This window comes from Apus apus, chromosome 5 (genome assembly GCF_020740795.1).
Source record: "Apus apus isolate bApuApu2 chromosome 5, bApuApu2.pri.cur, whole genome shotgun sequence".
Classification (NCBI taxonomy): Eukaryota; Metazoa; Chordata; class Aves; order Apodiformes; family Apodidae; genus Apus; species Apus apus.
In genome coordinates this window covers 39141828-39157065 of record NC_067286.1, presented here as the reverse complement: position 1 = coordinate 39157065, position 15238 = coordinate 39141828, and the positions used below count along the sequence as shown (strand labels likewise).

The window sequence follows — 15238 nt, the reverse complement described above, 5'->3', positions numbered from 1 at the left end:
AGCTTTTAGGAAGCAGGTGAGCCGCGCGTAACCCCGCGCCGTGCCACGCCGCTGTGCTGCAGCGGAACCCGCCGCACGGCCGGGCCGGGGCTCCGCGGGGCTCAGCCGGTGCGGGGCGGGCTCCCGCGGCCGGCGGGGACCCTGGCCGGCAGCCGAGCTCGCGGTGCCGGTGCTGGCGGGGTCGCGGCGGGGCTGCGCGGGACGGCGCAGGGGGCTCCTCACGCTGCGGGGGAAGGGGGGGACACGACATTAGCGTGAGGCGTGACGCCGGTAACTTCAGTGACACGGAGTGAGGCACGGACGCCTGTCCTGCAAGGTGTGCAGCCGGGTTTGGCCGCAGACAGCGTCCCTGCGTGATGTGTCTGTGCTCGAGTCTGGTTTCTGTGGAGGCTCCGTCTGTTCAGCAAACCCCGGGCACGTCGCGCGCTGCACGCGGAGCTGAGTGGCTATTTACTTTTTGCTTTCCATCATGCATCTTTAATTGAACGAAGGGGGCAGACTGAAGAGCGACAGCAGGATCGTATTTCGTGGCCGGCCGGTGCAGGGAAACTGGAACCGAAAAGCGGTTCCGCCAGGGAAAGACTCGTTTTCGTTTGGAAGCGGGGAACGAAGTTTGTCACGGTTTGACACACAAGTCGTCCCAGCGCTGCGCCAAGTCGCTGACAGGTGTTTCCTGCCAGCAGAGCCAAACAACCTGGCAGGGGTAAATAATCAAGGGACGTACTATCTGGCTATATAAACTTAAAAAAAAACCAGTGCATTCCTCGCCCAGAATAGCTGTACCTGCCGCCTACTGAAGCAGCTCCGGCTCGTGCTGAAAATGCCATCGCGGGAGGCGGATGGAAGAGGCAGCAGAACTCGGGGAAGCACTGCTAAACCTCACTCGGATCGGCAGCGGCGGAGCAGGGGGAGGCGGGGTGCCGGTGCCCCCGGGGGGTGCGGGGCGGCCCCAGGGGCCGCAGGGGCCGCAGCCCCGCCGACATGCCAGGGCGGAATTCCGTAATGGCGCTGGCCACGCCCACCCCGCGGGGAGGCGGGGTCTCGGGGCCGCCGGCCACGCCCCCGACCGCACGTGTAGAAGCCCTCGCCGCCCGTTCCCCGCGGGCAGGCCCCGCCTCCCGGCAGCCGATTGGCTGTCTGGGCTGCTGGGGGCGGGGCGGTGGGCGGGGCGGTCGGCGCCGCGCGGTGCCGCGCTGTGCCGGGCGGGCTCCACCCACGTGCGGCGGCGCGGCGCGGGCGGGAGAGCACACATCCCGCACGTAGCCGGCGCACCGACCGGCGCGGGGCCCTCTGCCCGCTCCTGCGCGGCCCGGGAGTCCGGTACGCCTCTCGGTTGGCGGCAGCAGCAGCAGCGCGGAGCTTGGGTAGCACCGCAGCGCCGGGCCGCGGAGCGCAGCCCTACACGGCCCGCCGCGGCCAAAGTTTTGCCTCGCCTCGCCTGGCCCCGCGCCGCGGCGGAGCCCCTGCCCGGCTCGGCCTGGAGCCGGCGGCGGCTCGGTGGACATCGTTTCCCGACGCGGGCGCCCGCAGGGCAGCGGCACGCCCGTCTCCGCAGCGACATGCCGCTGGGGCACATCATGAGGCTCGACCTGGAGAGAATCGCCCTGGAGTACATCGTGCCCTGCTTGCACGACATCGGCTTCTGCTACCTGGACAACTTCCTTGGGGAGGTGGTGGGGGACTGCGTGCTGGAGCGGGTGAAGCGGATGCACCGCGACGGGGAGCTGGCCGACGGGCAGCTGGCCGGCCCCAGCCGCGGCGTCGCCAAGCGGCACCTGCGCGGCGACCAGATCAAGTGGATCGGGGGCACGGAGGAAGGCTGCGAGGCTATCAACTTCCTCCTCACGCTGATAGACCGGCTGGTGATGTACTGCGGGAGCCGGCTCGGCAAGTACTACGTGAAGGAGCGGTCCAAGGTAAGGGGCCGCGGGCCCCCGGCACAGGCTCCCGGCCGGACCGACCCGCCTCGCCGCTCTCGCTGGGACCTGGCTGAAAGTTAGTTAACACGAGCACCACCGCCCCCCCACCCCCGTGTTGTGTCCTCGCTGGCCGCGGGCGTCCGTGGCTTGGGCAGCCTCTCTGGGCCGTCCCGCCGCACCGCTGCGGGGGCGGAGGCGCCGTGCGCTGCCCGGGAGACGCCCGCGGCGGGCAGCCGCTCGGTAGCCCTTGGTCTTGCCGGGTGCCCAGGTCTTGCTGCAAACTTGGCCGTGAGAGCGAGGCTGCCCGCTGCGGGTCCCTAGCCCCGCCGGTGCCGGCAGCTCTGCGGGGTGGGTCTGCTCCGGGCTTCTGGGTTGAGCACCCTGGCCAAGCCCTTGCCTGTGCCCCGTCTGCCGTCGGGGGTCACTTCGCAGCCGTCCCAGACGCTGCGGGACGGCACGTCACTCCTCGGCGGCAGGGCCGGCGGCAGCCCCCGGCAGGCAGCTCGTCCCAGCTTCGGAGAGCGGGGACCCCTCGCGCGTGCGAACCCCTCCAAAAAGGTCTAGCCTTGCCCATAACTTTCCTTTGGATCATTGTTTCAGGTGCAGGGAAAAGCTCCCTACGCCCTCCCTGCCTGCGTACATGGCTCGGATCCGATTATGTGGTTGCTTGCACCCATGTAGTAGCGTTTTCCAAAGCAGTTCCGATGGTTCGTACCAGCGTCCTACAGCTGAAGAAGTCAGTGTGTTGGGTATGCGGCACAACATAAGGGATGCTGAGCACAGCAAACTTTTCTCGTTTTTTGAAGAGCAGAGCTGTTTTTTCTAGGCTTTTTTGCTCAGAAATGGAGCATACGCTTGTATTACAGCAGTTGTATTAGAGGTTCCTTTCCCAGTGAAGTTTATTTGCACTTGCAATGTCATTACTGCAGTTTGGGATAACTTGGCTTTTCTTTCCTTTTCTGTTTTTCTGTGGCAAAGTTGACTGGAACTAAGTTAACTAAATTTGCTCCATTGTCTTGAATACTGAAAACGTCCCAATTTCTTTATTTTTTACTTGAATTCTATAATATACAGCACATTTTCAAAACATCCACTTCTTTTAGAGATATGCCAGAAGTAAAAATGATGGAACTTTAAAAAAAATTACAGAAGTTAAAAATTAGGCATTTCTTTTGGTCCTACCTTGTATTGAACTAAGGGGAAGTATGAGTGGTGCTGAGATTTTTATTTTTTTTCCACAGAAAACAAATAAAACAGTATAGTTACAGTTGCTTGTGCATGTTTTAAAACCTGTGCATGGACCCCCCCCCCTCACTTCCACACAGAGGTGGAATAAAAAAAGGTTGAAGCACTGCTTCTGTGCTTAGCTCCACTGAACTACTTATTGTCAGTTCAGTTAAAGCTTGGGTAGATTTGATTTACAATGTGTGTAGATGGGATTTCACTTACTCCTGGTGGGAGCCTGGCCTTAGGAAGTATAAATAACCATACTGCTTTGGCATGGCTTTATGGTCATACTAGTCCTTTGGGTGATTCCTGTTTGCCTGTTTACTGCTGAAGGTGCATTGCTGTATTGCCTTGCTGGTCCCCTGGTGAGGGAAAGCAGGGGCTTACCTTAAAGTTGGACTGAGTGAAAGGAGGTGGTCCAGCATTTGTACAAGGTGTTTGGGGAAAGAGTAAGCAGGAGGGCTGTTGACACTGACCGGGGTGAAGGGTCTTTTGGGGATTGACCTGAGTTGTAGAGATGATTTTAATACCAAGTTGTGGTGTGCTTGCAGTCTTTTTTGTACAAATATCATGAACAGGAGGGAACTTATTTTTTTAATAGATAGTAAGCTCCCTGCTATGAAGAGAGCTGTTTGGCCCTTGTGCTTTAGTGTGGAGGGTGTCAGACTCCAAAAAGCACACAGGAGTGCCACACAACAGTGCAGGACTGAAAGGGACTCAATATTATTTGTAAAACTAAATGCAGAGGGATTTCCACCAGAAATTAATAGTTACCAATCCCTTTATTATAATAATTAATACCATGGATATGTGGCAGCCCTGGAATAGCAGCTGCCATCTGTAACTGAGATGTGGGACGCCTTTAGAAGGAAGATCATTCCTGTGACTAACCAACTGACTACTGCAGTGCATGCAGGTTCCCATGTCACCTATAGACGTTTATTTTCCTTCCACCATTAAGCCTGCCCATTTTGCTTATCTTCTAACGTGTTGTGAATGCAAATATAAATCCCAGTTTCAAATTTGGTGTATTTTTATCTGCTAGATTATATATGTAAATGGATGTCCAGAAAACTTCTACAGCTTAACATTTGGAGGGGTGTGGGATGTTTCTGAGCAGCTAGACCAGACAGCTGGACTTATCCAGCTTTCCGTAATTTATTGATTTGGGATATAGGTATTAGATGGGATTGAGGGTCCATAGTTAACTTGTTTAAAGTGTAAGTCTTTGGCTGTATGGTAGCTCCTCTTGTCATGGAAATGAATCTACGTAATATCAGCCTCATCATTCTTTAGAGGTATATGCTTTTAAAATAATATTATGACTTTAATCTTCAGCCTGTTGGGAGAGGGAAAGAGGTTTGCTTAGTAAATGGACTTCTGTCAGCTTATTCTCTGCTTAGTGTGATGTGCTTCGTGGTTGTTTTCTTTTTTTTCTTGTAGCTACAGAAACATAAGAAAGCAAGAGCAACTTTTGTCCAATAAAGGAAGCTTTCCTTGTAGCTACATGACAGATACAAACCAGGATTTTGCCATTTCCAAATACTTCCAACAACATTTTGAGAATGTTAAGATTGCATCAAAGAGAATGGATGGAAGTAAAATTTTTACAAGGGTACTGGATACTCTTAACAGCTGTTGGTTGACATTTGAGAGCTGATAATGAGATGTAACCTTTCATCTTTTCAGACCAGTGATCCAAATCTGTCTTTGTAATAAGTCATGTTTAAAAATATTAGCTGATGTGGTTAAATGATCGGAATAACCAGGTAACATTATTTTAAAGGACCTTCTGTTCACAGACCCAATGCACTGCTTGTTTACTTCTGCATTCTCCTCAACTGGAGTTTCCATGTTCTAGTAAAATCATAGAATCATAGAATCATTAAGGTTGGAAGGGACCCTAAAGATGATCAAGTTCCAACCCCCCTGCCATGAGCAGGGAACCCTACCACTAGATCAGGTTGCACAAAACCTCGTCCAACCTGGCCTTAAAATCTTCCAGGGATGGGGCATCAACAACTTCCCTGGGCAACCCATTCCAGTTCCTCACCACCCTTATAGTGAATAATTTCTTCCTAGTATCTAACCTAAATCTCCCCTCTCTCAGTTTAAAACCATTACTCCTTGTCCTATCACTATCTTCTCTGATGAAAAGCCCCTCCCCAACTTTCCTGTAGGCCCCTTTCAAGTACTGGAAGGCTGCTATAAGGTCTCCCTGAAGCCTTCTCTTCTCTACACTGAACAGCCCCAATTCTCTTAGCAGGTCTTCACAGTAGAGGTTCTCCAGCCCTTTGATCGTCTTGGTGGCCCTTCTCTGGACCCTCTCCAACAGGTCTATATCTTTCTTGTGCTGAGGGCACGAGAACTGTACACAGTATTCCAGGTGGTGTCTCACCAGAGCAGAGCAGAGGGGCAGAATCACCTCCCTGGCCCTGCTGGCCACACTTCTTTTGATGCAGCCCAGGATGCAAGCTGGCTCTCTGGGCTCCAGCGCACACTGGCAGCTCATGTCGAGCTTCTCATCAACTACCACCCCCAAGTCCTTCTCTTCAGGACTGCTCTCCAGCCATTTTCCCCCCAGCCTGTATTTGTGCCTGGGATTGCGCCGACCCAGGTGCAGGACGTTGCACTTGGCCTTGTTGAACTTAATGATGTTGGCATTGGCCCACCTCTCCATCCTGTGAAGGTCCCTCTGGATGGCGCCCCTTCCCTCTTGGGTGTCAACCACACCACACATCTTGGTATCATCAGCAAACTTGCTGAGGATACACTCAATCCCACTGTCCATGTCTCCAACAAAGATGTTAAACAGCGCTGGTCCCAATACTGACACCACTCGTCACCTGCCTCCATTTGGACATTGAGCCATTGACCACAACTCTCTGGGTGTGGCCAGCCAGCCAGCCTCTTATCCATCGAGTGGTCCATCTGTCAAATCCATATCTTGTCAGTTTGGAGACCAGGGTGTCATGTGGGGCAGTCTCAAACGCCTTGCAGAAATCCAGGCAGATGACGTCAGCTGCTCTGCCACCATCCACCATCTCTGTAGCCTTGCTGTAGAAGGCCACCAGATTGGTCAGGCATGACTTGCCCTTAGTGAAGCCATGTTGGCTGTCACCAATCACCTTTTTATTTTCCATGTGCCTTAGCAGACTGTCCAGGAGGATCTCGTTCCCCTTTTGTACTAGTTAAATGGCTAAGGATCTCACCCAGCCATGGTTGACCCAGGTTGAGTCCTCTCTTTGCTGTGAGAAGAGTCATGTCCTTGTGCAGAGGGATGTTCTGGCCTGAGGACAGAGGTCAGTCTGATTTTGAGGACCTGGTTCCACTCTGTTGGAGCTTGGTGCTGGGTGGAGAAAGCTGGCAGATGGTTTGGACTGGGAAGCAAGGCTGCAGCTTGGTCTTCACAGTCAGTCACCTGGAGTGCCCCTCAGTCAGGTGGTGCTCTGGGTACCACATGTGAACAAGTGATGTACTGCAGCTTCTGGCTTTTCAGGTCCCAAAGTCCCTTTTTTGGGTTAATTTGGGTTTGCAGGGGCTTAAGGGGGTGGTGAAGACAGTTCTGTCTCTAAAAGGTTTGACCCTGCTTGCAGATGAATATTGCTCAGGTAGAGAAGTGGCACAGGGGCCTGCATTGTAAAATTTTCCAGGGGCAATTACAAAGCTTTTTAGATGAGGAAATCCCTGCCCTGTTGAAAAAGAATCCCTGTGTTATACATAAATAAATTGAAGAAGCAACTGTAAAAAAAACCCAAACAAAAATGAAAACACAAAAAGCAACCACAACCAAGGCAGAAGATCTACTTCAGAAGGGAAACCATTTGAGAAATTTCTTGTTCCAAGATATAAGAAAGGAATTTTATCTTTTTTTTTTAAGTTAGATGCCACAGCCAGATGCTGATGCTGTGGAGTTTGGGATATCCATCCCTTTGGCAGCCTCAAATGCTGCAGAGCTTGGGGAGCCCTGGCCCCTCCTGTGAGGAGACAGGGGCTGGCAGTAATTGGATCAGCTGCCTGGTATGCAGAGATGTAAAACCTGCTTTTGCCATGGGATGCCTGGGTAGCTAATCTTGTTGCTGAGAGGCTGTGGCTATTCCCTCTTCCACTTGTTGCCTCTGCTGGAGAAACACAGCTCTCCCCATGGTCAGGCAGGGTCCCAGGGTGATGCCATCAGAACCTGCTGCCCTGGACTTACCTTAGCTGAGTCACAGGCAAGGGTGGAAGGTACTTTGAACTGGCAGGGCTGCGCTATGCTTGGACTCTGCACCCTGGTCCTGACAGCAGTGTCTCCCGCTGTGCGTCACTGGTACCCTCTTGGGTGCTGTCATGGGTTGAAATCCAAGTGAGGGCTGCCTTTGAGGTCCCTGAGCTCATCTGGCATGTACTAGACACCAGTGAGCCGCGCTGGCTAGAAAAAAAGAGAAGTCGTAATCCTAAGGGCTGACCCGTGTTGTGGGAAGCCCATGGCCAATGTTTTTAGTTCAGAACCCAACTGCTTGCATTCAGTGTCAAGTATAAGGCCAGAAGTTTAAAAAGTGTTTTGAATATGACATTAGTTTAGAAGTCCCTGTGAAATATGAACTGTCTTGAAAACTTGCTTCAAAATCTCTATGTGAGCCTTTCTCTTCTTTTAATAGGATGTTTTCTGCACCCTCTGCTTGTAGCCATGACACCTTCCTGCTCCCCCAGCACTGATGGGCCCTCTCTGACTGTCTCAGGAGAAGCAGGTCTTTTGTGGGTCCTTCTGTCTTCGCACGATAAGCTGTTCTTACATAGGTTTTGAAACATGGTTTGGCTAGCAGTTTGTTAGAAAGATTTCTGTTCCTGAGATTTGAAGAAATGCAGGAAGTGTTGTGGGTCTGGGTTGAGTGGTGTTACTGAGTCCTTCATAACTCATGTAATGCCATGAGATATTTTTGCAGTCATGTATGAAGACATAAAAGTTCTGTCCTGTAACGTTTGAAATCTATCCATGGCATTTAAAACTTAGACTGAAATGCTGTATTTTCTGATTTGAGGTGCGAAAGTAAAGAGCAGGATAACAGAGAACTGGCTGTAGAGCTGAAGGGCAATATTGCCTACAGAAATATACTGGTTTATTTTGTGTTACAAGGGATTTTTGATACTTGCATAGCAGCATGCCTTGCAATTAGTTTACAATGGGAGGTCTGATTAATACCACCAAGCAGAAGAAATATACATAATTTCTCTTTCTTCTAATCAAATACACATGTTCTGGCATAATGGGTAAGTTCAAATCTGTTCTTCTGGCCGGCTGCCGGCAGAGTCCGGAGCCACTGGAACTGTAAATACAACAGACAAGTAATTTTATGATATCAGACTGAGGAATTCAGCATTGGCACTGATCCTAGACTGGTTGTTTTGGCTTCATGTCAAAGCTGATGTTTATATCTTGTGTTTGTCAAGCAAGATTAGTTAGCCTGGTTAATTATACACAGGAATGTATAATTTTTACTTGACAATCAGAGCATTTAATGACTATAAACGTGGGCATATTAGCTCTTGATTTTGTTCTTCATCAGATTATTCTCAATGACTTTTGGAGCTTTCAAAAGATACTTCTCTGAAAGTGCCACTTGGAGAAACTTTCATATTGCTTCTTCACTCAGCAGGAACAAGGTATTGGAGGAATGGGTCAATATATTGCAGACAGTGATGCACGTATCTGTAAGTGGGTTCAGAATTGGGTAGCCTATATAGAACGGTGTTTGTGTTGAAATTACAAGCAGCTTGAATTTGGTTATCTGTTGTGTATCATCACTCTTAAGAACCTGACTGTAATGCACTGGTGGACATACTCCATGGTGGGCAGTGGAAAAAATGTGCCGTCTTTGGTGTGCTTTGCGCTAGAGCCTTTGTAGCCAGGAGGATGCTGTTGGTCCTCCTTTCCCTCTCTGACGAGGGAGAGGTCTGTAACCACACAGCAACCTTTCTTACACTGCATTTGGAGCCTGTCCATATACTTTATAGTCAATAGTTGCAGAGGAAGGCAGGAAGTGGCTGATCCTGTAAGACAAGGGAAATTAGTCTGAGCTCTCAGGCAACGTGAAGAGCAGAGTGGTCTGTTTATCCTGAGTTTCTGCACGTGTCTGTGGCATCAGGACAGGTACATGACTTTTTTTTATAATGTCTGTAGTTTAGCAGTCAACACCAGTGCTTAATGAGTGCTACTAGTTGCTGGAGTGACACAATGATAGCAAAGCAGTGAGGTTTTCTATAACCTGTCCCACGCTGGTAGCACATTTTCCGTAGTGTCCTCTTATCCACTGCACTGGTACCAGTCCTTTCCAGTACCACTGCCTTAGCTCTTAAAGCCAGAGACTCACAGTGGTAGCCCTCCTGGTGTGCCTGCCAATGTCCCTGACACTCACAAGCCCTGATACATGCCACTCCCTTTGTTTTTTGTGTGAGGGCTCATGCCTCATTAAATGTCACTGTAAGCCTTCCACAGCTGTGTGGGGAGGGACGCTGTAATACAGGTGGCATTAATGCCTCTGGATATGGAGAGTCTTTGTCCTTTGGACAGTGTGTACAGCATTGTACAGAATCCTTGGGAAAGCCATCAGGGAAAATGGCAAGATTCTGAGTTTAGTGTCGCCTCCCGCTTAGCTTGCATTTAAGGAGGGAGGGGAGCTGGTCCTTCCTATTTATATTTGCACACAGCCTTCTCCCAAGGTAATTATTAATGAATAATTCAGTTCATTACAGCTCACTGGTAATAACAATATACATTTAAAATGGAGATACATCAGTGCTCTCAGCACTGATGCAGAGCAGCCTGTACAGAGTAAAACCAAACTTGTTTCTTTGCATTAAGAATTCTAGCTGTCTCTGTTAGCTCCAGTGTCTTTATTTGATTTCACAGTAAACTCTTCTTTCTTTGACTTCCAAACTTACCTGGATGGCAGCTCACAGTAATGCAGCCTTATCCTTCATATTGCTTCCTGAGCAATTTGTTGGATTTAATATGTGGAAGTGTCTTCTCCCTCCTCTTTCTCCTATGCACAGATTTTTTTATTTTTTTTTCCCCTGGGGTGGTGGCGATAGAGGGCAGGATCATCAGTATCTGTACTCCCTCAGCAATTTCTTTCAATATGTGGAAAGGGTGGGTTAGAGGGAAAAGGTAAAATCAGAGTAACCCAAATATTAATACATTTTTCATCAGATGAAATCTTGATGTTTGCTCAATAGGCTGGACGCACTTGGAAGAGATCAATATTTTTATCATCTATTTCAAGATGACTCTTACAAAGTCAAAGTACCTTTTTTTTTTTTTTTTTTTAATATATATTCACTTTAAAAAAGTTTTCTCCTGCTCCTGTTTCAATTGGATTGCCTTTTCCGGTTGTGTAACAGGTCAGGGGCAAGTGGTCCATTGACCCCAGCAGGCCACATAGCATTCATCCATCTTGCAGTGGATGGCTTATAAGAATGACAAGGTCAGGAAGGGAAGCCTGCAAGTAACTGTTGCTGGTTTTAGATTTATGGAGGAGGAGAATGTGTGTGTATCAACTCGAGGGAATTTGAGGCCGTGGATTGGACTTATCAGGACTGTAGTCCTTTTGTCACAAAGCTGAAGACTGAAACAGAATTCTTAGAAAGCTGCCAGCCACACAAGACTCCCTAAGCTTCAGTGAAAGATTTTAGTGGATTAGCAGAGAAGTTCCTGGATAGAGGTGTTTTGGGAGCTGCTTCTGGTACCTAGGCCCTTGTGGGGGGCTCCAGGCTGAATAAAAAAATTTGATTGATGCATGTTTATAGGAATTTGGTTTAGACCTTTTGTTGCTTTGAAAAGAGATGACAGGGAATTGGTCAGAAAAGCAAGAAGAGAGTTGCTCTAGCTTTGCAGGCAGTGAGGGGGAGGAAGAGAACTGATGAAGAAGGTTCATGCCAAGTAGACTGTCTGCTAGTGTTTAAACTATTCACAGGCATGTCATCCCATCAGCACACTACTCCTGACTGTTCATGTAAATATTTTGGAGAGAGCTGTGAGCCCCACTTCCGTTCCATCCCTCACTCACATATGCATCTACTATCTCTCAGTGGCACAAAGGAGCTTTTCCCTACAGTCATTTTTCTCGTGTCATTTTATTTTGATAAGATTAATAGACAAAGAAACTTAGTGCCACGATGCAAAGCACTTAATAGAAAGCAGCTGATTAAACAAGCTACTTGATGCTCTGATTTTGCATGAATAAAGTAATGCAAGAGATTTTGCTGGCCATAATAGTTCCATGGAGACTTACTAAATGTTTGTGCCACCAGCCACCCAGTTTAAAATTAATAGTGTGAGTTGCAGGAATACAGCATGGCACACTGTCTGCACAGACTGGAAGCAGTTTGCCTGAAGCTTTGTCAGCTGGAAATGGCAGGGTAGCCAAGTCTTTCGCCAAACGTCAGGGAATTGCATCCTACTTGTAGCAAAAAGATAACCCTTTTGAGTCTTGTGTATATCTAGTTCATGTGAATCCTTTGGTCACAATAGAATCTTTTCTGTGCCTTCTTTTTGGACCTGAAAATCCAAACAAGAAATATGTCTGCATTTTTCTTATCTGTATGTCTTAATAATTAATCATGGCTTATATCTTCTTGCGCTGTTGTTTTTTTTTATACAAATTGTAAGGCAAATGTTTTTTAAAGTTTTGGCTCCAGTTCAGCAATATCTTAAGTACTTTTTTTTTTTTTTAAAGGCTCTTGAAATCAATGGGACTAAAACACATCCTTTGCAACCTGGCTTAGACTATACTAGAATATATTTAGAAGACTTCAGGAGAAGTTGCAGTGATTTCTTGTGCCACCCTTAGTCTTTGCATTTTTTTCTTCAATTTGAAATAAGGGCCATCTGTTACATGGTGTCTTGGGAGGGAGCAAGGAGCCTTATTTGATGGAAGTTGTAGGTAGCAGTTACAATTTTTATCTGACTCTTGCAGTTGACTGTCCTGCAGCAAACCTGTCTTACACCATTAACAGCAGCAGTTATTCCAGTAATGCATACAGAGAGAGAGCTGCTAGTCAGTGCAGGCTGGGGAATGCAGCCTGAATGGAAATAGCCTGGGGTGTGAGGCACTGTCAGGCAGTGGGCTCCAAGGCAGTGGATGCTGGCTTGGAGCCTCCCAACTACTCCGAGGCTCCAGGGAGTGATGAAAGTCTCTTGCACACAGCCCTGTGCTGGACTGTGTGGGTGTGAAAAAAAATGCAGAGTTTGGGAGAAGAGATAGTAAGGAAAAAAAAACAGAAAAAGAAAAAAAAAAAAGAGTGGCAAGTGTCATTTAGTCCTCAACTTGCCTGTTCCTACTTTAACAGTCTGGTGGTGTTGTGCTTGCTGCTGAAGACTATATATGTAAGTGCACCTTCCCCTTCTGATTTCCCATAGGGAATCTGGTAGAAGTAGATTGAGAAGTGTGAAAAGGAGAAGCTTCACTGTAAATGTTGTAACGTGTCCTGCTGTTGAGGCTTATAAACCATGGCATGTGACTAGATGTGCACAAACAGAAGAGAGTCCCCTGGGATGTATCTATAATGCTGTTCTTTACAGTATTTACTGTATTATGTTTTCACTTCCCTAAATGAACTTGTCCTCTGTCTTCCGTTCTATGTGGAGCATGTGCTTGGTGTCTCTGAAGCAGGCCAACAGGAAGGGTCACTGCCTGGTTAGCTCTTTTACAGACTTCCTCTCTACAGTGGAGCAACGAGAGGATTTGTGAGTGCTGGTCCTCATTGCCAAATTCTTTGCTATAATGCAACATTTGATAGCGATCAAAGGCTGAAGTGTCAAGGTTGTACATTTTACCTTTATATTTCTGTATGCATAACTTGAATTCTAAATTGTGACTTAAAGGCTCAGTGCCAATCTGACACAGTGATAATTTCTGTGCAAGGATGAAAATGTAGTTGACTTGGTTTTTTGTTTGTTGGTTTGCCTAAGATGTCTGCAACTGAAACAAAAGTAACTTCTTTCTTTCTTAGTTTACTTTTTTCTGTTGCTGGCATTTGGTTAGAAGCCTATTTTACTGCTTACCCTCTGTAGAAGCCATTGTTGCTAATTATGAACCGTATTAGTGCAAAGTCTTGGCTGCAGTTAGGAGAGGCACCAGTTGTGCCAAAGGTGACTGTATCTATAGGCAGGCATAGTACCTACTTCACCCCACACCTAAATATGCATCTATGCCTCTGTATCTTTGAATTGCCATCAGGTGTCTGTACTGCCTTCCCCCTCTGCATTTCCCACCGTGGAGAAGCACTTGTGCTCCACACCTCTGGCAAAACCAGCTGCCGCCCCTCACCAAGGGGTTTCTTACCCCCACCCACAGCCTGTCATGCCTGTTCAGCCACCATCTCTCATTCCATCCCAGGGAACAGGACAAAGGCTGCTTATTCTGGGTGCCCAACCAGCAGGCATCTTGGGAGAGCAGCCCCTATCCAACCTCCAGCTTGGCTCATCCCTGGCCACCTCTGCAGTGGCTCCAAGTACATGCTGCTCTTGTCACACTGGCTGCCAGATAGGAAGGTTTTGGAGAGGAAGGGGAAAAAGGAGGGAACCGAGCCAGAAAGACCTCTCCTGGCTTTCTGCATCCTCAGGAAACACCCTGAAACCCACACCACAGAGACCACCTCCCTGCTCAACAGTTGCACTTCCTGCAAAACTACCTTTAATGCTGAAGAAGGTTACTACTTTAAGCTCCAGTCCTGACTGGCTCTCGAGAAACTTCCAAAAGGCTGTTGATTCAGTGAATAGCAGTGGGAATGGCTGGGTAAGGCTCCAGAGGGACCTGTGGTGACACAGAGCAGCAGGGGAGAGTGGGGCAGCGGGGAGGATGGAGAGGACACCCTCCAGGATGGCTGTGTCCCCTGCAAAGCTTGTGGCAGCGATGCAGCCAGCCTGCAGGGTTGGTCTCTTCTGTCAGGTGGTGGCAGCATAAATCCGTGGGAGAGGCTTGACCAGTGGTAAAAAGTGGGAATTCAGCAGCCCGCTTTCAAATCTAGAGTCTGATGTTGCCTCGCAGCTTGGTTTAGGACCAGGCTTCCTTGGGGAGAGCTTCTGCGAATAGCTTTAAGATGTGCAAATATAAGGCTGGAGCTCAATTTGTTGTGTGTGTGCATCTCTGCATTTATGCATGCTTGCTTTGTTCAGAATTGCCTGGTTTCTGACTGTGTAGATGGTGCGGAGGACAGGCACTACAACACTCAGAAGGATTTATTTATTGTGGTTTTTTACTAATACATTTTTATTGCCTAACCTGAGAACAGGTGTATAGTTATCTTATTTCAAAAATTCCTAGAATCTGCATAGCTTGTTTCCCTTCCTGCATGGAGGATGATGTATCACTGTATACACATTCGTCCCTTTTAACTGCACCCACACCAGAGGGATTGTACTGTTGTAATAGACCCATGTAGTCACAGCAGTAGAACTTTACATGCAGCCAAAGCCTTAGAAGTAAAGTCTATGCATGTTCTTTAAGCATAGCAGAAATTATTTCTGACGGTAATTTATTATAGGTAATTTTAATGTTTTACCCATAAATACTAATTTTCACAAAATCATATACAGGAATAAATTTACTAATAAAGGTCCCCCGTAAAGGTGGCAGGAGAGCAAAAGACAGATGGGGGATGATAGAAACAGCTTTCTTTCAAAGTTAACGTAGGAGATAACTGGTTTCATCAGTTACCCTTAATTTGGTGCTACTGCTGTGATAACAAACACTTGAGAACCCTTCATCCCCCTGTTTATGTAGTGCAGTAATGTCTTAGCAGCCTCAGCAGTCCAGACGGCTCTGGCAGTTTTGGGAGGACGCTTGAGGCATATTTGGGGTAACCGCCAAGAGTGACGGCACTCATCTGAGCCCTGCCTTCCTCTCTGGCACCCGAGAGAGACTTCGACTGAGCCAAAGTGGACTAAGAAAAACATCTCCCCAGTGTGGTTCTACCTCCACCGTGGCTGGAGCATGTGAGGCCATCAGGGGTGTCCTGGGCAGTGGTGGTGGCCCCAAGGAGGGACCGTGCTGAGCTGCAGGGGCCTCCCCATCCCCTTGGTACATCTGCTTCAAGATGGTGGCTTGTCACCT

General features: G+C 48.4%; 1 protein-coding gene and 1 long non-coding RNA gene across 2 annotated transcripts in view; one reads left to right on the top strand and one right to left on the bottom strand.

Annotated features, from left to right (window-relative positions):
- Positions 1 to 449: 449 nt before the first annotated feature.
- LOC127385873 (uncharacterized) lies at positions 450 to 994 on the bottom strand. Its single transcript, XR_007889764.1, has 2 exons — positions 784 to 994; positions 450 to 694 (listed from the first exon to the last, which is right to left on the bottom strand). It is a non-coding gene; the product is annotated as an uncharacterized LOC127385873 (long non-coding RNA).
- A 257-nt stretch (positions 995 to 1251) lies between these two features.
- The window catches only part of EGLN3 (egl-9 family hypoxia inducible factor 3), a 32117-nt gene continuing 18130 nt past the window's right edge, over positions 1252 to 15238 (top strand). The window contains exon 1 of the mRNA XM_051622112.1: positions 1252 to 1916. Coding sequence (XP_051478072.1) covers positions 1560 to 1916 — 357 coding nt within the window. The 5' untranslated portion in view covers positions 1252 to 1559. The remainder of the gene's footprint in view (positions 1917 to 15238) is intronic.